This window comes from Amblyomma maculatum, chromosome 8, assembly GCF_055883805.1.
Source record: "Amblyomma maculatum isolate TAMU_Amacu chromosome 8, ASM5588380v1, whole genome shotgun sequence".
In the NCBI taxonomy this organism is placed as follows: Eukaryota; Metazoa; Arthropoda; class Arachnida; order Ixodida; family Ixodidae; genus Amblyomma; species Amblyomma maculatum.
The window spans coordinates 107327728-107349119 of NC_139351.1; the positions used below are offsets into that span (position 1 = coordinate 107327728).

General features: G+C 50.7%; 1 protein-coding gene across 4 annotated transcripts in view; it reads left to right on the forward strand.

Annotated features, from left to right (window-relative positions):
• The window catches only part of LOC146182138 (uncharacterized), a 184537-nt gene that overhangs the window by 144204 nt on the left and 18941 nt on the right, over positions 1-21392 (forward strand). For all 4 annotated transcript variants that reach the window (XM_084577145.1, XM_084577148.1, XM_084577146.1 and 1 more), the window contains 4 exons: positions 17743-17996; positions 18704-18991; positions 19660-19789; positions 20663-20850. In XM_084577145.1, coding sequence (XP_084433271.1) covers positions 17879-17996; positions 18704-18991; positions 19660-19789; positions 20663-20850 — 724 coding nt within the window. In that variant the 5' untranslated portion in view covers positions 17743-17878. The remainder of the gene's footprint in view (positions 1-17742; positions 17997-18703; positions 18992-19659; positions 19790-20662; positions 20851-21392) is intronic.

Sequence of the window (21392 nt, forward strand, 5' to 3'; positions counted from 1 at the left end):
CGAGTAAAAAAAAAGGGGGGCGAAACTATAAGCTGTCCCGCAATCCGCGATGTGCTTGGATTTCACCATTTCCCGTTGATTTCTCTTCTCAGGTTGATTTCCGGTTGGATGACTGTATTTTTAGTCTCTTCCTGCATGTGCGAGAATTTTTCACTAAAAAAAAGAAAGAAAGGTTTACCGCGAGCATCAAGTGTCCGAACTCATCGTACAAGCTACCAGCCTGTTCTCTAGCAGCTTATTGAATCAAGTGCCGTTAGTCGCTGAAGTAAAAGCTTGTGCAATTTAGCCTTGTTTCTGTTTTTTTTTTTTTTCCCTCTTTAAGTCAGTCTCGTCGGTTCCACAGGTAGCAACCGTAGAGAGAGAGACTGACTTTAAAAATTCAGCTTGTACCAGCTGGGAGCTGCAGCTTTCCCTACGTATTTGTTGTTTCGGTGTTGCTATTTTGTGTAGCAGAATGTCCAAATGACCTAAACCATGTTGCAGACTAGAAAACGCCTGGCAGTATAGTACTTTGCCAACCTGCTTTCAAGCTGTGCTTCCGGATTCTATAGGGGAAAATTCCATCTGCCTATTACACGTATTACAGCGTCTTCGATTAGCCATTCCTCTTCGACCCCTTCTTCAAGGTTGCATTGTTGCAGACGTCAGTTCGGCGAAACCATTGCAATGGTCACGGTACGATGAGTACTTAGTCGAACGAATCGAACCAAGGCGTGAGACGGCGTATGCTGACGGCGCTTGTTAACCCACCTGTACTATACTACGCAGTTGGGTCATTTATCTAGATGAGGTTACGCGAACGCCATGCCCACAAGCCGAGGTGTGGCCTGAATAGCGGAACGTCCTTATGTAACAACGCACCTAGCTTGTTCGCAGTGACTCGGCAGTTTATTATTTTCCTTAGTAGAGAGATTTAGCATACCGTGATCCGCGATCCGCCTCCGTGACCCTATACCGCTCTTGGGCGGGGCGCACAAACTGATTGGTTCCGATGCGACAGGTCAATGTGCCGACATCAAGTATGTGGCGCCATCTGTCGGCGTCAAGGGGATCTGGGCATGCGCAGTGGAACGCGCGGTGGCTGATCACGGTGTGCTAAATCTCTATTATCTGTGAAGTGAGATCCGGTAGAAACATCCGCGGAAAGATAATCCCCATTTGCGAAAAAAGAAAAAAAAATGTCCCCAAAGTTGCGCAATCGTGCCGCAAAGCTTTCGCTTCGCCTGGGGGCCGGCGTATCAGAGGTGAATGGCTTTTACTGTTACCGACAGTTACCGATTTTAACCTTTATTTTCTGTTACGATTTTTAGGTTGAACCTTGTCTGTGGCTTTTGTTTCCTGCTGCTACTTCTGTAACGTAAAATGGTTTGTGCTAAGTCCGATTGGTGGATATTAGAGAGATTTAGCTTACCGCGATCCGCTACCGTGATCCGCCACCGCGCGTTCCACTGCGCATGCCCAGATGCCCTTGACGCCGATAGATGGCGCCACATACTTGATGTCGGCACACAGACTGCCGCGTCGGGACCAATCAGCTTGTGCTGATTGGCCCACGCGCGGTAAATGGTCATGGTGGCGGATCGCGGATCACTGTAAGCTAAATCTCTCTATTGCCTTGTAGAAGCTAGACTAAGCGCTACAGTGCACACAATGAAAGGTTGGGGGGGAGGGGAGGGGAGAGGGGGGATCTGGTCAAAAATTGTCTTGGAGCGCTTCTGTACTATGTATAGGAATTTTACCACACGCGCTTGTGTTCACCGCTGGGTCATTGAACTATTCCAGGGGTCAATATGTTGCCGCGAAGCAGCGAGTGCGTAGCCATTTTTGTATCGTAGTATGCACTCATTTCAACTCTGGCCTGTAATGGGAGCGCGGACCTCAGCATTTTTGCCCTGACATCGTGCCATCCGCTGCTGTAGGTGACACGCCAGATCTTTCGCTTGCGTGATCACAACAGAACGCTGCCGCCCTCCTTCCTACCGTGGGCGTGGTCGTCGTCGCGCTGACACGAAAACAACCGAAACAACCAACAAAGTCGTCGTGCGGGCGTCTCTGCATGCAACCCGGGGCCCGTAGATTTTTAAATAATGTATGATGTCGCACCACAACCCATGTGCGCGCAGCTATTCATGTTTTTGCCAGCTGCTAATCTTTCAGCTCGGGATAAATGAAAATATAATACAGATGACAACGAAGAAGATGAAAGAGGAGGATAGTTTTAGGTTTTCCTCGGTGAATTTATTTCTAACACGTGCGAACAGCTCAGAGGAGGCGCGCGCGGTGAAGTCAATTTCGTTGGTCTAAAACTGAAACGTTGCGCTTCCTGTCTTCCAGCCCGAGAACGTTCTTTTTCTGTTGCGTTTTTCAACCTTCGAGTCGTTCGTCTCGGGTTCCTTCTCTCATCCCTTGAGCGCGGTAGCTCTGGACCGGTGTGAAGGTGACGAAGTGCCGTCACCCTTTTTATTGCTCTCTGGCCTGCGCGATCCTCTGGGCTCACGCCGCCGCCTAGGTACTGCTTCGGCTTGGCTGCGCCCGGAATAAATGGCTTCCTCGCTTGCAAGGCGAGGAAAGGGGCGCGGAATTTACAACCAGGCGTGTAAAGAGACACGACTGTTCCTGCTCGCGGCGACGCGTCCCTCAGTCTGTCGCCTCTTCGGCTACCCTGCCTAGCGTGCCGATGCAAGCTTTGCCTCCCTCGGCTGCGGAGAACAGCGGGTTGCTGGCGTCGCTGTGACGAGCTAAGTTAAGCGCTCGCTTCACACCTTCAGCCGCCTCGCTAAGTTTTCTTACTTTTGTCGAGTCGACGCAGTTTGGGACTCACGATGTGAAGGGTCTGTTCCTATTTGAGATTATCACGCCGCCTAACGGTGTGTAAGTTATAGTTGCCGCCGGTAGCTGCGGCGCGGGCTATTTCGGAAAAAGTGATCGCAAGCTGCAGGAGTGAGTAACGATCACGGTCGTAAGCATATTGTAAGGCAGTGTGTATTGACCACGAGCAGGACAAAGATGCATTGTGCGTATGCTGAAAGTGTTACGAAGAGGATGTTAGGAAATGTTAAGACCTACTGAGGATAAGAAAGAACGCGTGCGAAGTTTGAATTCAGGAGTGATTCCGGACTTGGTATCGGTACCAGTTTCAGTGAAGTGCGCTTTTCCTTCTCGCCGACGAATCTGGAACTTCTCGTTTATTGCTTAGATAACGTGTTTGCAGCAGGACCCGGGGTTACAGCTATTTGCGATAGGCGTAGTGAGTTCTAAGGACGCCTGGTTCTACCGTTAATGTACTGCGTGGTTCAGATTTTGCTGGTGAAGTTTTTGTTCCTTTGGTGAGATGGACTGTGTAGTTTCGTGGCTGTCGGCGCACATTAACCACCGCGAATGGCGACATGGGTGGCCCGTTTTCTATATTGAAGCCGCATAATGCGGCTCCGAACTGCCCCGACTCGGTGGGATCGTGAAAAGTTTGCATTATACATGTCGAGTCTCCTATACCTGCGCGCAAACCAGCGGCCACGAATTCAAGAATGTAAATGCGTTGCGACGGCGTCATTGCTTATACATACGGATCAAGACGGCCCCTCCGCGTCCGTTTAGTTCGTTCGTTTTCAGTAGCGCACTTTTCCCATTTCAAGGCGGTGCAGTCCGCGCGAACTTCCACCCCTTACGGGGCCGGATTCAGTGTTTCGGCTTCTCTCAAACATCTCCCTTGCGTCTTTCTCGCAGCTTGGAGATTGATAAATCTGAGTGTGATTTGAACTCCCGATGCTGCGGTGCGGGGCGTTCTTTCCTGTGTTGCCTGTGCTACCAAGCGGTCGTCGTATATATTCTCCTTTTGTACATCGCGTTATTCCATTCTCCGGGCAAAAACATTTTGCTATCTGCTCATGCTGCTATTTCTTTGGCGTGCGCGTAGGATCAACGTTTTCTTGGCTTCTGTCAAAGTAAATCCCCCCCTCCCCTACCCTCCGGGCTCGCTTTTCCCGTCGTGATTTCCGCTTTTTACGACGTCCAGGACGCTTTCCTGCTGTTTCATTTGGAGCATATTTTTGTTTTGGTAATACCGAAGCTTTTTTTTTTTTTGCTTGTTTACTTGTTTGTTTTCTCTTTTCCTCGGAGAGCGACCCGTCCGCCGTATTACATCCCGAGGTCCAAGCGGAATATGTCTTTTTTTTTTTTTTTTTTTTTACGAGGGACGCAACAGCGCTCACCGGTGTTCGGGCCTCCAAATCCCTTTCGACCGTAATCCGCTCTCGAAAAGAAAGAGCTTGACGAGGTAGTTCAGTGGGCGGCTACTGCTGGCCCCGGAGCCGGTACAGAAAGCAGATGCATTGTTCGGGACTCGCAACAGCGAGTGCGCCGGCCCGCCCGCTTTGCCCCCGCGCATGTGTCCGCGCGCGCGTCGTATTCGGATCCAACCTTGGCGAATGCGATTATCGGGGGCGCCAGCGACGGCGTCGACTTCCGTGCGACCCGCAGTCGCTTAGCGAGGCGACGCGACGCGGGTCGTTGAACTCGCCGGCTTTCTTCGTCGTCGTGTTTTGCCTCACTCGACGACTGTCGTGAACTCGAGGACCTCGCCCAGTGCCGTCTTGGCGAGCGCCTGTTTGTTATAACGCAGCGCTAGCGCCGTTTACAGTGCCTCCCTCTATCTTTGGTCGCCCGTCTTCGTTTTATAGTTGTTCCTGCGTTTCTTGAAAACGGCCGTATGATGTACCTCGGCGTCGTCTTGCGATAGCGACAGACTAACTGTCAGCCGCCAGGGGTCACTAACACTTGCAGTGAAGCTTTTTTTTCTTTTTTTCCCTTGTTGTACCGGAAAGTCAGATGGATAAGGAGTATGTGGGTGTGTAATTGACGGAAGCGCGTGTTTTAGGTCCCTCGTTGAGGCTTTGAACGGTCATTGCAGCAAATTGTCCCGTCCTCCAAGGGGGTCCTTAAAGGCGCAGTTTAGGCGTCGCGTAATGAGGGAGGACATGCTGGCAACGCCTTCCCAAGCCGCACTGCCAGGGCATGCCAGAATCCTCAACTAAAGCGAGGAGCGCGTGACATCGTGTTCAGTGCGAAAAAAATAATAAAAAGGGTGGAATGTTCTGATCCTTTGTTGAACGAGATGAATTCCTGTCGTACCTGACAGACCGCTGATTGAGACTGCCGACTAGCAGGGACGAACGGCAGACCTTGCCGTCTCCCTTGTCCATTTTTTTTTTTTTTTTTTTTTTTTGCAATTCCTGACAAGTTAAGCAACTGTAGCACTTGAGTGAAGGCAAAAACGCAGCTTCGCTTCATGCTCACCTTCCTGTTACTTACGGGCGTTTTACGGCGTTCGTTCTGTTTGCTTAGTCGCAGTGCCGGAAGTTCAATGCTCACTGCCTGCGAGGGTCGCACATATTCATCCCAGATGCCGCTGACACAGGACTTCAACAGTGTGGGTGCACGCTGTTGTTTCGGCGTAGCCGACTGCGCTTCTGGTACCCATTCGTTATAGTGTTGTTCCGTATAGCTGTCCTTGCTTCTTAGCATCCGTCGCTAGTTCCCCGTAATGTGTACTCGGAGGGCGAGTTGGACGCGGACCAAGCCTCCGCGGCCTCTCGCACGACTCTCTCGTTGTACATGCGTGCATCTGGGCCTCCTCTTGCTCGACCCAGTGTCGCGCGCTAGAGCCTTACGCGGAAGCCACCCATTCACGTCCCGTTAGTCCAGTGCATTCATCGCCACTTGCGCGGCGACGGCTCGTGTCTCGATGCTTACGGGGGACGAAGGCGACACCGGCTGGCTGGCGTTCGTAGGGTCTGGTTTATGGCTCGAACGCGACGCGACCGCCGACGTCGCTAATGGAGTGTTCGAGACGCCGTCGAGCCGTCGTTTATCGGGCGCGCCGCGCACGGAGGTCTGAAGGATGCGAGAGGAGTCGCGTGGTGGTCTCGTATACCGAGAACGAAGACGAGATCCCTTCCCTCTCGGCGAAGAAGCCTGACGTTCAGGGATGAATCTTGAATTTCCCCCTCTGGTTGTGGCCGGCCGCGAAGGCGTGCTGAAAGATCGTGGAACGAATGAGGGGAGGGTGGGCGTACGATTCGGGTTAGCGCAGATAGCGTGCGGTACCCATGCTGGTCTCGCTGAAAGAAAGCGTGCAATGGTTGGAAAACTTTGCTTTCCGCATTATTTCGGCCTTACTGGTGTTCGCAGTGCGCATAACGATGCAGTGGCCGGGTACTTAGATTTAGTTGCAGTGGAGAAAATGTATTTGCGAGCTAGTATGATTGTCATGGGCTAACTACACCGGTTCACTGATCCGGGGTTCTTGTGATAAACGTATGTTGGGGTCAAATTGAACCGCTGGCCCGTATGGATACGTTAACGAGTTCTTGTTACAAAAGTATTACCAGAAGCAAAGAGAATAAAACAAGGAAGACACGCCCTTTCTAACGAGCTTTATTGATATCGAGTGCGAATTTCGCCTCGTATCTTAGAGGCTAGTTGCGAGGTTGCCAGCTACTTCCACCCTCTGGCCGCGATCTACTCTGATGACGTCACTGCTCTCAGTCGAGTATGTGGCAAAGAAAAATAGAGTCCCAACTTCTGATTGTAAATTACACGTTCCTTGCTGCAAAGCCAACCTGTCGCGATTCACAGAAAAAAAAAAGAAAAAAAAAACAAATACTCAATCTGCTTAAGAGCGCATAAATGGCAAAAGCCACTTGACAAGACTGTTTTCGTTAAGTGCATCGACGCTGACATTCCCACCACCACCACCGCTATCGCTACTATCATCATTACTAACTAAACGGCACCTTCATTGTCATCGCTACACCGTCATCATCACTAACTGCATCGTCATTTTCTTTGCTACTATCATCATTATCACAAACTGCATCGTCAATGTTACTATCCTCACGCGAGACAGAGATCGGTTTCTCACGAGCCCGTCGTGGTGCAGTTGCTTGCACGCTCGAGTGGGGATCGGAGGAACGGTGGTTCGATTCCGGGTCGAGACAGATTTTATTCTCCAAGTGCCAGTTCGCACGAAAATTACCTGCGAACATTACGCAGCCATTGACCCAAGAAGACTTTCGCCTAACTCTTTAGTTTGTTGGTTGGTTGGTTTGGTTGGCTTGTGAGCTTTAACTTCCCAAAGCGACTCAGGCTATGAGAGACGCCGTAGTGGAGGACTCCGGAAATTTCGACCACCTGGGGTTCTTTAACGAGCATTGACACCGCACTGCACACGGACGCCTCGTCGTTTCGCCTCCATCGAAGCGCAGCCGCCGCGGTCGGGTTCGAACCCTGGTACTCCGGCACAGTAGTCGGGCGTCTTACCACTGCACCACCCCGGCGGGGCCAACTCTTTAGTGTCTTCAGTGCCCGCCTAACTGGCGCCAGCGCTCAAGGGCGCATTACAACGCTTCTTGCTTTTGAGGTTACTTATGCAATGAGCTCCCGCGAGATAGAAAAGCTGGAGACGTGCAGCAGCGGCTGATTTGTGGGCGCTCTATGGGCTCTCCTCCGAAGCAGAGTCGCCGGAATCGATATCCGAGCTGTTGCCTTTTTTACTTTTTTTTTTCTAGCTCGCTCGCGCCAGCAGCTGGAGATTTCTTGGTTGCGTGTGAAGTCTGTGGAGCTTGCGCGAGCTCCGTGCTAGCGATCGGAGGATCCCTTTTCCTATTTTTATTTTTCCTTGGCAGGGAAGCTAGCCGCGCGGGGTCACCGTTATCTGTCTCGGTTTCGCGCTTTGAAATGACCCAGACGCCCGTTTGCTGGTAGGCGCAAAACCATCTAGATTCAAGGAGCCCTTCGAATTTGCCACGCGCGTATTTCTTACCACCGACTCTTTCTTGGCATGTAGGACTCCGCGTAGCTCGAAATCTGCCAACTGTGACTTGGAAGCGAGATAATCTTGTCAACCGCGATGTGCTCCCGCGGAGGAGACGACGGGCGAGTTCGTGGTGTCACTGACGCGCTCCTCTCGCGATTCCGCGAACGTTATTAAAGGGAAATCTGCCATCGCATGCCTGAGCGATAAATTAATCGGTGCGTTCTAAGTAGCGGACCAGTGGTTGGGTTGTGTTACGCGTTTCGCTGTAACTGCTGGGCTCCTTCCTAGCGACCTCGCGGAGTTTTTTGCGGGGTAGCGAATCTGGAAAAGCTTCTGTAACCAAGGGAACGCCTGAGGCAGTGACGTTATAGGCTGTCGGTACGCCACCTTATTCGTGGTCGCTGGGGTAGAGGACGCGGTTAGAACTAGCAAGGTTGGGTGGCTGACTACCTTCCAACTTCAAAGTTTGCTCTGGAAATGATCGAACTGGACGGGAACACGAAACAGGTTGCCAACTTCAACCATGCTAGCGCACTCCGCTATCACTAGGCGAGTTCTGTTGATGACAGGCTGTCATATATACTTCATAGAGAACTGGGGTTGCACTGCTTAATTTTCTGAATGAAAGCCGCAGCTCGGCGTGCTGGTAGGTAATCGTAATTCGAAACAAACCCTGCCACCGACGAAACGCATATTCGATTGTTTCACTCAAAGCTGCAGGCTTAAAAAAAAAAAAAAAAAGTCTCGCTTTTTTTATATATTTTTTTTTTAGCGTTGCACACGAATCTCCAGCTGCGTGTTCTTTGTTCTGTGCTCGTGCTCTCGGGCCCGTTTTACTAGCAGCAGCTGGCCACGCGCCTTCTTCCAGTAAACAGCGGCCCAAGGTTTTCGACCTCCAGTGCGTCACCGGCCCCCTCTGCACTACACAGACGGACGGCAAGATGGCGCCGTCAACTGGCGTCGACGGCCGCGCAGTCATATATTGCGCTGGCTTGGACAATTGGAACGTTACGCGCCCGTGCGATGAAACATCTTAATCACTGTCAGCGTTGAAGGGAAACGTGTAAGGCTTGAAGGATCCATGTCAGTGCCACGATGTGTGCTATGAGCAAAAAATAGATATAGTTATCCCCTTTCCCTTTGTAGATTTTACACTTGAGGCCGAGTAATGTATTATGGTTTTGTATTTGTTTTTCTTGAAACGAACTCCTCATTGTAGCGTTTCTCTAAGCACCAGTGGAATGTATGCTGAAGCCGAGCCTTTTTGCTGAGGCACCAATGGAAGAGCATAGAGTCGAATATTTGCATCTTAGTGAACATCTATAACCCCTTTTCCCTAAGGCATACGTCATCTTGAGTTTAGAGTCGGAGGCGACACCTTGAAACAGAAAGGATCCGTGGACCTGCGCCGTTGCAGCTTTTACGAGGTACTACCTGTCCGCCCCACGTATATGAGTGGCTGTTTAATTGTGCTAAACTCGGTCTGGTTTTGCATTGTTTGTAGTCTCGCATTGTCTGCTTTCTAGGAAGTGTTGTTCGTCCGCCTTGGCGGAGATCGCTGTATACGTAAACGTACATTTTTTTTTTTTTTCTTCGCAGCCTGGAGAGCGTAGTCCCTTCCCTGAAGATCGGCCTTCGTTCAGTAAACTTTAAACAATCACTATTCTCGGAATAAAACGTCAACGCTGCAATTTGTTAACCAGATTTTTTTTTCTCGTGATTCGGATACGGCTCGCGCCCGGCGTAGGGTATGGGTGAGGCTCCCCCACGAGTACTGTTTGTAGCACCGTGGTGAAAGAGGTTTTTTGCGAAGAGAGGAACGGAGGAAGCAAAAGAAAAAGAGCTGTTTAACCAAGGTCCGCACTGCGTTGTGTTCGGAAGCAACGTCCCGTTTACGTTAGCGGGGCCCGTGGCCGAGGCGGAGCACCATCCTCCGTCTGCAGCCTAGCTGGCATCTGTGCCCTGGCCGCCTTGTCCTTCCCCCATCGTCTTCCACGTAATACCCCCCTAGCTCTGAGCCGCGGCATATTCGCGAGCAATGTATGTTGTTCTAGACCCCCCCTTCCGTTCTTTTTCTCCGTCTTCGCCGCCACGCGGTTTGAAGACTTTGGTGCGTTGAGCGACGTGGGCTTTCCGCAAATGGAACCCACGCCGCCCTCCTCCGTCGCCACCCGTTGTTTTGCGCGGCGTCAGGACTAGCTTCCCGCGGGGTCCCTGACGAAAATCCTCTGGACGCTGTGGGGCGCGTAATACTGTAAACGCTGCTCTTTCTGCTTCGTCTTTTTTCTTCGTTTTCTTGATCGCCATGGCTGCTCCTTAGCAGCGATTCGAGCCCCGGGCTTCTTTAGGCTGCGCCACGGCGCAGGCGGATCCGTTCCCAGACACCGCCGTGTGGGCCTCCGCTGCTGGAACGCACCCGGGTGCCTGCCGAAATGGTCGGAGGAACGCCTAACCATAATAAACTTCCCCGCGCTGATCCCGCCGTCTGGTGTTTATCGCGTTGGGAGCGCCTCTCGCTCCGCTCGCGTCATCTTTTGCCCTGCGGATTCGGTTTGTTGTGGTTTCGCGGCCTTAGGTATACACCCAACCCACATGCACAAAGAGCACGTCTTCAGCTTTGCGGTGGTGCTGCACCGCGGGTGGGTGGACTGCTGGTCTCGGGCCGATGACGCGCGGCGCTTCCCCGAATTCGCCGCGGCCAAAGCAGTCGGAAGAACGGAAACTAAGCCGGCGATCCGTTGTTTGGGAAAACGCGAACGAAACGTATTAAGAAATTAAGCTTTGGAACCATGTACGTCTTCGGGCGCCGATCATTCTCGTGCTGCGTTGGCTCGCTCTCTCGCGTCGGCTCCTCGTTGGTTGGCACGGTGGAGAGAGCCAGTTGCACCCCCTTCTGTATCGTTTGCTTTTTCGTGCGGGCCAGTAGCCACGCTAGCTTCTCGGAAGAACCCGCTGTACCATTCAGAGCTGCAGTGTTTTTTTTTTTTTTTCTTTGCACAGTCTTACGTCGGTTACCCTCTCTCTCACTTCCCAGAGCACCTCGGACCTTCGGAGGTCTTGGCTGTATTGCCGTTTCTTCCGTCGTCAGAGTTGCATCGCTTACTCCAGAAGATACCGCCGTGTTGGCGTGTAAGCATTGGTGATCGCGCCTCTTGTCACGTCTTCTCCGGCGGTGCTACGGCTTGTGTGTTTACCGCCTGCTGTTCCTTATTGGGAATGGTCGCAAGCGGTCACGTGTCGGCCCGTGTCGGTTTCCTCTTAGCGGAATCCCTTCGCCCCTGGTTGTCTTCCCCTTCCTTCGTAAGATGTATGCTCACTTGCTTAGGCCTTCTCCTTCCCCCCTCCCTATTATACGCTCCCCCCTCCTCCCCCGGGCCGTGGCCCCCCCAAGGTCCGTCCTCGGCGCAATCTCCATCTTATAAATCCCTCGGGTCAGACCGCCGACAGTACTCTGGGTTCCGCACTCTTCGGACGTGATGGGTGAGCACTGAGCTGCCGTCGCCGCGTCGAGGGTTTATCGTTGCCTGCGTGCGCGTTTCGGCAAGGACCAGGCTTTTGCGAAGAGGTGCTGACACTCTGCGTCGCCCCCTTGTGAAGGCCGAGTGTGCCCTTTACTGTGTAGTGAATTTGTGGATCCCAGGAGTTCCCGCTTCGAAGATCGTAACGTGAGTTTGCCGTGACTGTTCTGCCTTCGTGCACTCCCTCTACCGTACTTTGCCTGGCGTTAGCGTTCTGCGTTTTTGCGCTTCCACAGCTCCAACCTGTTTTCCACCTTTTTAAAAGCCAGCGGCCAAACTCGATTTCATTTACGTTTGGAGAGCCTGCACTTGCATACACTGCTTTCAAGTCGCCTATCGGAACTGTCCATGCGCGTTGAATGTATCTACTATAACTACTACTAGCTTGCGAATAGATTAGGACAATTACCCGCCTCGGCGGTGTGGTTAGGGCACTCGACTACTGTTCCAAAGGATGCGGTATCGAAACCTGGCTGCGGCGGCCGCTTTTCGGTGGAGGCGAAACGAAGAAGCGTCCGTGTGCTGTGCGATGTCAGTGCACGATAAAGAACTCCAGGCGATCGAAATTTCCGGAGCCATCCGCTACGGTGTCTCTCATAGCCTGAGTCGCTTTGGGACGTACGCCAAGCGAAACCAGATCAGGACAATTTTGTCCGACAGCTTAACGGTGGCGCGATTGTCTGCAAGGTACAGAATTTCACTGACGGGAGTGCCGTTCTTTGCAGCGAGGTCGTAGCGATTGAAGAGCTCTATTTTCTCCTTTTCGGCTGCCGAATTTTCCCTCTGCGATCTGAACTTCGTTGTAAAAAGCATGTGGTACTGGATAGCAGTGCGTGTATCTGAAGATGCATCATCGCTCACCTTGTGTATCGCGGCGCGTCGGCAGACGGCAGCGCGTCTTTCCATCGTCGCCTCGTCCCCTCCTCCCCTCCCAGCACCCGAGGGTGTCGGCGTCGCGGTAGGGTGCGCTTGGGGTGCCTCCGCCGGCGCGTCGAGCGACGGGAAATGAACTGCCGAGGAGGCAGGCGCCCGCCAGCCGCTTCAAGCATGGCTCCAACCAAGCTCCCGCAAGCGCCTCTCGAGGGTTTCGCCTGGTTTCGTTGTCTGGACAGTTGAGTGCAGCGCCACCGCAGCCGCATCCGCCTATGCGTCCCACTGCGCCGTGCTACTTTTGGGACGCGATTTCCGTTCTTTCCAGAAAGTCGAGCGCAGTCGCTTCAGGCTGCGCAGGCATTCAAGTCGTGCGTTTAAGATGCTCGTATGTGGTAGTAATATCTGGGAACTGAGCGAAACGGCATGGTGAAAGTTTAGCGCAAAATCGTTTTAAAAGAGCGTGCAGGTGTTGTTAGAATTTTTTTGTTTGTTTGCCATAATACTTTACTAGGACTCTCATGTGGAGAAAAAAAAAAAAAAAGAAAGCGCATTTTATATAAATGGCGCGCAGTGTCGATTTTTGCCTTTCGCGCCTAGATTTAACGCAGCTTAAGCTTGCGTGCTTTTGGTGCTTGCAGAAGAGCTCCTTGTTAATTAAGCATGTAGATTCCGTTGTAGTGTGGTCCCCTACGAATTGGGCCTGCACCCAATTTGTAGTCGCGGAGGTTAGTAGTGCGCCGGGAAGGCCGTCCGTTCGCCAACTGCGCGCTGCTTCGCCAGGGGCCGCCACCAGTACTCGTCGTCGAGGTGGCGGCCGGCCTCGGCGTCGTTTCCGGACCGCCGGCCGAACCCCCGCTGTGATGGATGGCGACACCGATAAGGGTACGGCGGCGCACTTCACAAGGCCCTTCCTAGCTCTATGGCTGTTTCATGCTTCTATACTCTCCTTCCCTCTCTCAGCAGAGGATGGTAAGAAGGGAGGGTGATGCTTTTTTGCCGGACGGAATTCGGCGCCCCCACCCTCGCGCACGACCCGTCCGTCGACGTCGTAGTAGCCATCACGCCACCCTTCTGTGGATCTATTTCCCTTTCTCCGGGCGGTAGTGTATGGCCCTTTTGCTCCTCCGCGTCCTTTACGTATTTTTGGCTCCCCTCTTCCAGGAGGTTTGCATTTATCAGCCTCCACACGCTGACGTGCTGGGTCGGAAGGCGGGATATGCCGAACAGGAGTAGTGGCGGCTTGTAGATGGGGCGAGGCGGGTGCGGATGCATACAGGATGGCCGTGAAATGGCTTTCGCGTGGCTTGTATTGCGGAACGATGTCCTGCGAATCACGATTACTGAAGTGCGAACTTTTAAGTTGTTTGGGGTGGCACCTCACCCAGTGGACGTTGCTTTCTGCACGGCTGTGCCGTAGAAGGCAATCGTCCCGAGTGAACGTTGCTTACTTCCTCTCCTCCCTACTTCTCGGTGTCCGGTTCTCCTGTATTTTTTTTGTTATTTTTTTATTGCGAAATCAACGCTACATTAGGTCATCCACTCGTCGCTGCGTACCGTGTCCGTGTCCTTATTTAAATAGGAAAAGAAGAACGCTCGGTCACCCGCAGCTAATGCTTTCGCTCCATATTCGGTTCAGCAGCGTTGAACTCTTCTCTTTTTTTTTTTTTTTTTTCGCTTATTGTCACTTTCATAGCGCACGCGAATGCAACGTTAGGCTCAGTTTGATCTTTATACTAAACACAGTATTTGCTTTATCGACAGTGTGCTCATCAAACTCTCGTAGAATTGCCCGCGAAGGAAACGAAAATAAGATGGGATCCGTAACTTTGTACGAACTTGCCCGGGTAGCTCAGTTGGGTACAGCGTTCGGCTGCTGAACGCGGGGACATGAGTTTGCATCCCGAGCGCGGCTGTCTCGTGACATTTGAGGCGAAATACAGATTACTTCCACTGCGGTGCCTTTGTAGTCTTCCCTCACAATGTTGAACATGCAGGAGTTCCTCACGGGCTGCCGCTTTGCACATCACCCTAGCCATCTGCTTGTTGTGTCAGGTTGCAGAAAAAGCACGCCTACCGGTCCTTGGTTCTTCATGTGAAGAAAAATATGTAGCACTGTCTACATTTTCCTGGCTTCTCTTTTTGTGCTCTCCTTTTCTTTCCGCGTCACTTTTCAACCACAACTTGGTGCGACGCGACGGGCGGGAAGGACCGAGCTTCTCCTTTGACTCTGTCCTCATTTTTGTTCCGCGTGTGTTTGTACATTTATCCACGCTGAGAGTGAAAGAATTTACATCGGTATCACCTTGCACAACCGCCGACTCCTCCTCGTCGCATTAAGGCCACGCAAGTTGCGCCCACGTCCGCACGGTTCGAGCCTCGCCTCAGCGGCTGCATTCCGGCTGCATTTGCAATTCAAAACAAGCGCGCGTGGCGTGTGTTCAGAAGTGCGGGGTGGTCGTCGTGGCTAGGAGGAGGTGTCCCTGCCTGTGTGTGCTGCCTTGAATCGCTCGCCGCTTGGCTCGTGTACCCAGCGACCTTTTGCGGTTGGATACGCTGTGGTCCCATTGTGAGAGCATATTACTAGGTTGTAGCCATTGGCGACGAGTCTGCGGGAATCACACATTTCTTCATTTTCCAGTCCTTTGGAAGGAAGAAGCATCGTGCGGTTATACCCCGTTTCATACATCAAGTGCAACACTGCCAAAGCTACAGCTCTTGTTTGCGCTCTCCGCATCCGCGATGAAAAATAGTGCTTGCTCTTGACGAGGGGAAATAATAGTTATTTTGTCTGCAAGCTTAATACATTTTACATTTGCCATCAACTTCATAAAGAGCACCTTTTTTAGGGAGAAAGGATCGGATTCGTTGAATTTCTATGTTTTTATGTCGTTTTCATTCGTGTCGCGTTTTCGCTGACCCGTAACCTTGCCAGCTGTGCCACTAGATGGGGCTGATTGTGCCCTCCGCGCTGCGCATCTCTTTTTGAGAAAATGGCTTCTCGGTGCGCATTTTTTCTATAAGATCCGCACTGCGAAGATGTCTAGGCATGCGAAGCAAGTTATTGCAAACGTGTATGCTCGGAATAGAGCCCGTTTCCGCAGGAACCACTCGGCGACAAAACGAGCGCGTAGTGATACGCCTCCTTTTTCTTTTTCTTGCGGACAACTTGCGTAGCTTTCGCTGCGTTGCGCATGATGTATGAAACGGAGTATAGTTCCACGGGTACTTGGTGGGGGTGATTACGAGGGTGTGTCTATTAGCGGTCTTGAGGGCGGTCTCCGAAGGAAACACACGCCACAATAAAACGGTTTGCATAGCGGGGCTAGGTCAGTCTATTTCGAGAAGACGGCTGGGTCATTGGAAGCCACGCTCCGCAAAACCTATTCGCATTGTTTTAGAAGCCAGACCTACTCGTGCCGTGGGCGGGACAGAGTGGATTGTTTACTTTTTGAACAATCCGTGCGGATTGGGGGACACCGCGCAGCAGCTCTCGCGTGAGTGAGCCATTGCTACTCCTTTGGGTCGTCGGGGGCTCGACTTATTTTGAGCTCATCAAGGCAGGCGCTGCTGCGGGCGCTTCCCTCGTCGCTGGATGCCTTCCCCCACACTGCTTTTGATCGCGGCCTTTGGCACTGGCGTCCAAACGGCGTGGTTGTCAACAGGGTGAACGTCCCCTACCGGAGGGCAGTGCTCATTGGGCATGAATGCTGGGTTGAAAGGTTCCTCGGGGTTGTGGAGCATTCTCCACTGGCACGATAGTCTTATCTTATTGTCAAGCCGGGCTATTGCGCTGGAAGTACAAACCTCTGCAAATGTTTTGTGGTGGCTTGAAAGCTTTTGAAGACGTTAGACAAGCAATTTGGGGCACTCTGTTCAGATCCAGTGAACGTTTTAAGACATGATGACTCGATGAAGCGCTTTTAGCTTTAAGCCTCCAACAGGTATAATTTTTCACGTGATTTGTGAGTTCATCTTGCTTAATCCCTGTTCAGTCACAGCAAAGACAAGAGTTACCGCCCCCCCCCCCTTTTTTTTTTCTTCTTTTTTATTATGATAGCAAAGGTCACAGTGCATAGTAATGTGGTGATTCGGTAAGATTTATTGTGCAGCCTTTTATGTTTTGATGAAGCAATTGGCCGGCGTTTTGACTGCGTAAAGTGGGCTAACCCGTTCACGTCCTGTGCACCCTAAACCTGCTTCCCCACCGCCTCTTCCCACATGCCGGAGGAACCTGACCCATTTGCTTTCTGTATTTTGGAGACACACAAGAGGTGGACGACTTGGCGCGGTTAATGTCGAAGCAGGGGTCATGTTTTCCGGGTTGGTTACACGGGCAGAAGATTGAAGTGGGAGCTGCAGCAGTGATCATTACGCAGCTCGCGCACCGCCGTGTCTGATTGCGCGCAATCACACACACACTGGTTGAGGCAAGGGACGTGGCCAGGGGCGTCTTCGTTCGTGAGGGGTGTGGTGAAAAAGATCGGTGGGGGAGGCGTGGAATGGCATCGTCTCGCGAGGGAAGCTGGCCACCTGTGTCGTTTGTGTGTGCTTTCGCGCCCATAGCTTCTGGCGGTTCGGACGGGTGGAACTGGTTTTCGACAGGAGAGGGGGAGGAGGGTCTGTTCTCGCTCTCCTCGGATTTGCAAGGCCACGGCCTTCCCCTTGGCGGCGGGGCAGAGGATGTTTGCATGCGCCGGGTGGCTTCGAAGGATGTGGCGGTCGCCTTGCATTCCGTGCCATGTTGTTCACCCCTTCTTCGGTGAGGGCAGCAGATTGGCAGGTCCTGTTAGTCGACCTTGGCTTCCGTGAGCCACCAGTCCACCTGTGCTGGGGCTGAGTTGGCAACTCCCGAAGCAGCTGGTACGCAGCCGCTTTGAGGCGCACGGTTTCAAGCTTCGAGATCAGCTGGCAAGATTTTTTTCTCTTTTTTTTTTTTTTTTTGCGCTGCGTGAGTTCTGCAGTAGTGGGGCGTTGCTAGCTCAGTGTCTTTGGGCCCACCTCAAGAGCTGCCAGTGCGAGCGGAAGAAGCGGAAGTTATGGCTGGTCCAAAGGTGTCTGTTCCAAAGGCTTTTGATGTGAAGCTGTTGTATGGTTTCTTTTTTTCTTCCGGCAGCAGTAGTTCAACATAGTTCTTTTTTTTTTTTTTTTCATTGCATGTCCATATGGCTTTTGATTATTCGTGCAAGATTTCCATTCAAATTCGTTTTTCTTTTTTTGTGCTAAATGCTTGTAAATTCTTCGTGGTATATGTATTGGGGTGCACTTGGCAATGCTGTGTAGTAAAGCAGCAATGGGGGCTAGTTGGTTTATTTCAAGAATTTTCGCGCTACGATATACACAGATACACAAGAAAGCAGGAACCACGTCCTCTGTACGTGGTTCCTGCTTTCTTGTGTATCTGTGTATATCGTTGCGCGAAAATTCTTGAAATGCTGTGTAGGTTGCATATTTCAAAACTGGCGCAATTTTTGGTTTCTCCATACATGTAATACTGGACAAATTGGCGTTGTTTGAAGTAGTGTGGATTATTGATTGCAGGACCTCGCCAAAGCACTGTGCTTGCCGACTGAAAGGGGCAGCGCAGCACAGGCAGGGACACCAGGTGCGTGATTGGTGCAGTCCTGGTGTAGCGCCCACAGTTCTTTCGAGCCGAGTGGGTGGTTGCCTTTGCGCCATGGACCGGACGTGCGGAAGGCACCTGGCCACCGTGGCCTGGCTTTTGCTGCTGCTGTGCATGCTTCCGGGAGGCTGTCCATCACTCTGCACGTCAGTGTTCTCGCCCATTTCTGGAGGTAAGGCCACGTGCTCTGTGTGAGTACGTGTTCGTAGAGTCAACTAGTGGGCCCACACTCATTTGAATTTCTCTGGAAGGACAGGGCAGACTTGGTGCAATATTTAGCGTCAGAAAGTTTTAAGCAGAAGGTTGAAAAGTAAACAGTGCGAGGGGGCAACTTCTAGGAATATCAGAACTCTGGCTTACCGCAGTGGCTCATGGCATAACTGTAGTGGTTTTTAATCTACTACTGTCGTGTATTTTGCTCTTGTCTGCTAAACAGGCACTTGAAGGGTCTTTGAATGAACAGTTCATTGGAGCGACTGCCTCTTGCCAATGCGCTTGTGCTAGTCTCATGGACGTAAATGGTCTTGCCACTGCCGTATAGTTATGGAAAAATGTCTTTACTTTGAATGGCAAAGGGCCAGCTTGGGCAATGAGGCACCATTGTTGACTTGTTTTTCCTGCATGAGGTAGGGGCCCTAGAGTTTCTAAACTTTTCAGCCCACACAAACTGTATGTCAGATTGCGAAGAACCTAGGTGCGCTGTAAAATCGGTAGATAGTGAGCAGCGCAGGGGACTGCCGTAGCCTGCATTTCCTGCACCCAAGGCAGAGGCTAAAACCACTAGAAGACCACTGCGGTGCAAAAATAGTGTACATATTTGCATGATGAGATGCTTGGTAAGATGATAAGATGCCTGAATGCTGGTATATTATCTCACAGACATGCCCAAGGACTTCAGCTTGAAATTGGGGGAGCCGCTGGTCCTCAACTGCACCCTGGAGACTCCAAAGTTCAATATTATGAGCAACACCTACTCGGTGAATGGGACCCACCTGGAGATCAAGTTCAATGACACCCAGGTTCCCAGCGAGCTGCTGACCGCCGGTGACATGTGGGTGGCTCTGCGTAAGGAGCACGCGGAGTACTCGGACACCGGCAACTACAACTGCAACATCCGCGTGGGCACTAAGCTCTTCCACGTCTGTGCCACGCAGGTCACCGTCGGAGGTAAGCTGAGGAGTGCCTTCTATTATTTGTTGGTTCAGAACATTGTGTTAAAGTATGCCTAGCTTTTTGTTGTAGCCGTGGTTTTATGCTTATTTATTTGTTTGCTTATTTACTTACTGATTCATTCTCACACACAGCTTAGTGCTAAAATTTTGCTAATTCAGGGTGATGCAGTTCGAACTTCAGCTTCTTCAAGCTTGGTGCTTTTGGTTTTGTCAAAACGTAGTGTTAGTAATTTGCTTCCTATAATTTGCGGTAAACATCATGTGAACACACTTTTTGGCCCTCCCTGAGCTCTAGTCGTGGATAGCCGGCTGCATATTTATTCTACTCTCTGAGCGGGATAAACATTCTAATGCGTAGTGGCTACAGGAAGGGAGAAATGTAGCATAAACTGATGCGAGCATTTTTGCTGTGGACTAGATTGTGTTTACTGTTGCTCTGTTTGCCGAGATTGAATGAAAAATGACACCAAAACTAGATTCAATCCGATTTAGCAAAGACAGCTTGCAAAATTGCGCTTAGGATAAAAGCACCAGTGTTGCGGGGCACTTGCTGACGACAACTAGCGGCTCGGAAAATAAGCTTCGCTTTCAGCACTTTGCCTTTGAAAGTGGCCTAGTTTGCTTAACTGGACGTACTCATTGTGGAGGCCTTTCTTTCCACAGACCCGCCTCTCCCCGTGGAAAACTTCAAGTGCATCAATTACTACTTCACAAACGTTACCTGCTATTGGGATCAAGCGCCAAACAGCGTCAAGACCAAATACACGCTGGTCGAGATATTTGCATTCACAAGGTGAGCGATTGGAGTAGTTAAAATAGTATCTTTTGAGCACGTTATCTGAACCAGAGTGAAACTGTAATGAATGAGAGAAAATTGGAGCCTTGTCTTTCTTTTGATGTTGGGCCAGTTTCAAATTCTTTGTTTGGCAGAAGGTACAACTATCACCATTCTACTACTACTCCTGATGCCACTAAATGCATGAATCTTCATTATTGAGCTTCTAAAAGTTCGGTGGCATCACTGTTAGTTCTATTTTTGCTGCTAGACATGTAAAAAGATAAGAAAAAAAAGGTGTTAAACATTCCTCACAGTGTCTTTAAAGAAGAGACTTCAAATCTGGCATTCACCTGCATGTCAGTATTTTTAAAATTACGAGATAATGTGGATTGGAATTGGAACCAGTTGACTTGGCTCGGCAATTTTTCTAGCAGGTTTTTTCTTCCTTTGTTTTATATTTTTTTTTTATGTTCAAGCTGGGCTGTGTAAAACTGTACACCTGCACTTGTAAAGCTTGCAGAACATCTAGGAAACTAATTAATTAAATATATCTAAATATATGCTAAGTGACTTGTTTCAAAGTGCGGCTTTATTCAGTATCCAAATATGTTTGAAACACGGGTGCACTGTTGCCCTTCTGCCAGCACTTGAAGCGAGACATCTGTCGTGTTGTATCAAAAAAAAAAAAGTTAAACCAGTTCATAATTCTGTAAGACTCTGTGCACTGCTGCCAGCAGCAATAAAGTGAGATATAGTTAAATCTTATCCTTTTCCTGTGTAATTGACCTTTTCTTTGCATTGCATAAATCGACTGAACAGTGCTGAGGACATTGTAGACTTGTACAAAAAAAAAAAAAAAAAAGTGAAACGCTTCACTCTTTCGTGCAGCAAGCACGTCGGTATCCCCCGGGAGTGCCCGCTGCCATCGGACACGGCAAATAGTTCCTCATGTACCTGGACCCTTTCTTCCCGGCCTCCATTTCGCAAGGAAACGACCACATTTCGCTTCGTCCTGAGTGGAAAAAACGCTCTCGGTACGAGGAACTTCACGTACGATGTGGAGCACCTAAAAATCGGTAAGGCCAATGTTAGGCTTGCTGCAATAATGGGGATGGAGAGAGTTTTCTGAGGTGATGCAGTGTGTGATCCATTTGTGGCTGCGACTACCTTTGCACGCCAACCTGTATATGTTTGCAACGTTTTGTGTACTTTTTCAAATAATTGAACATACTTGTGTTGCACATTATTGTGAATACTCTCGTTAGAACGTTTTGTACATATCTCTTGTTACCACTCTGTAGAGGGTGTCTAGCAACCGGGAATTGCCCGGGAAATTTTATGCACTGGGTAAAAGCTGTAAAAAATCAGGGAAACCATCAAAAATTTACACGATATATTCTGCAGTGCATTTTCATTTTAAGCTGACACACAGCAAGTATGTTCGTGTAGTTTTTTTTGTGTATGTGTGTGTGCTGTCTCGCCAGCATGCGGCCGTGCTTCAATGCCAGGCGCGATATATTACTTTGACGCTGACACATGGCTAAGCTGCCATAATAGAAGAACCAGTACGCACGTGAGGCAGGTAATTAACAAAATATGCAGAAGCTCTATGTGAGAG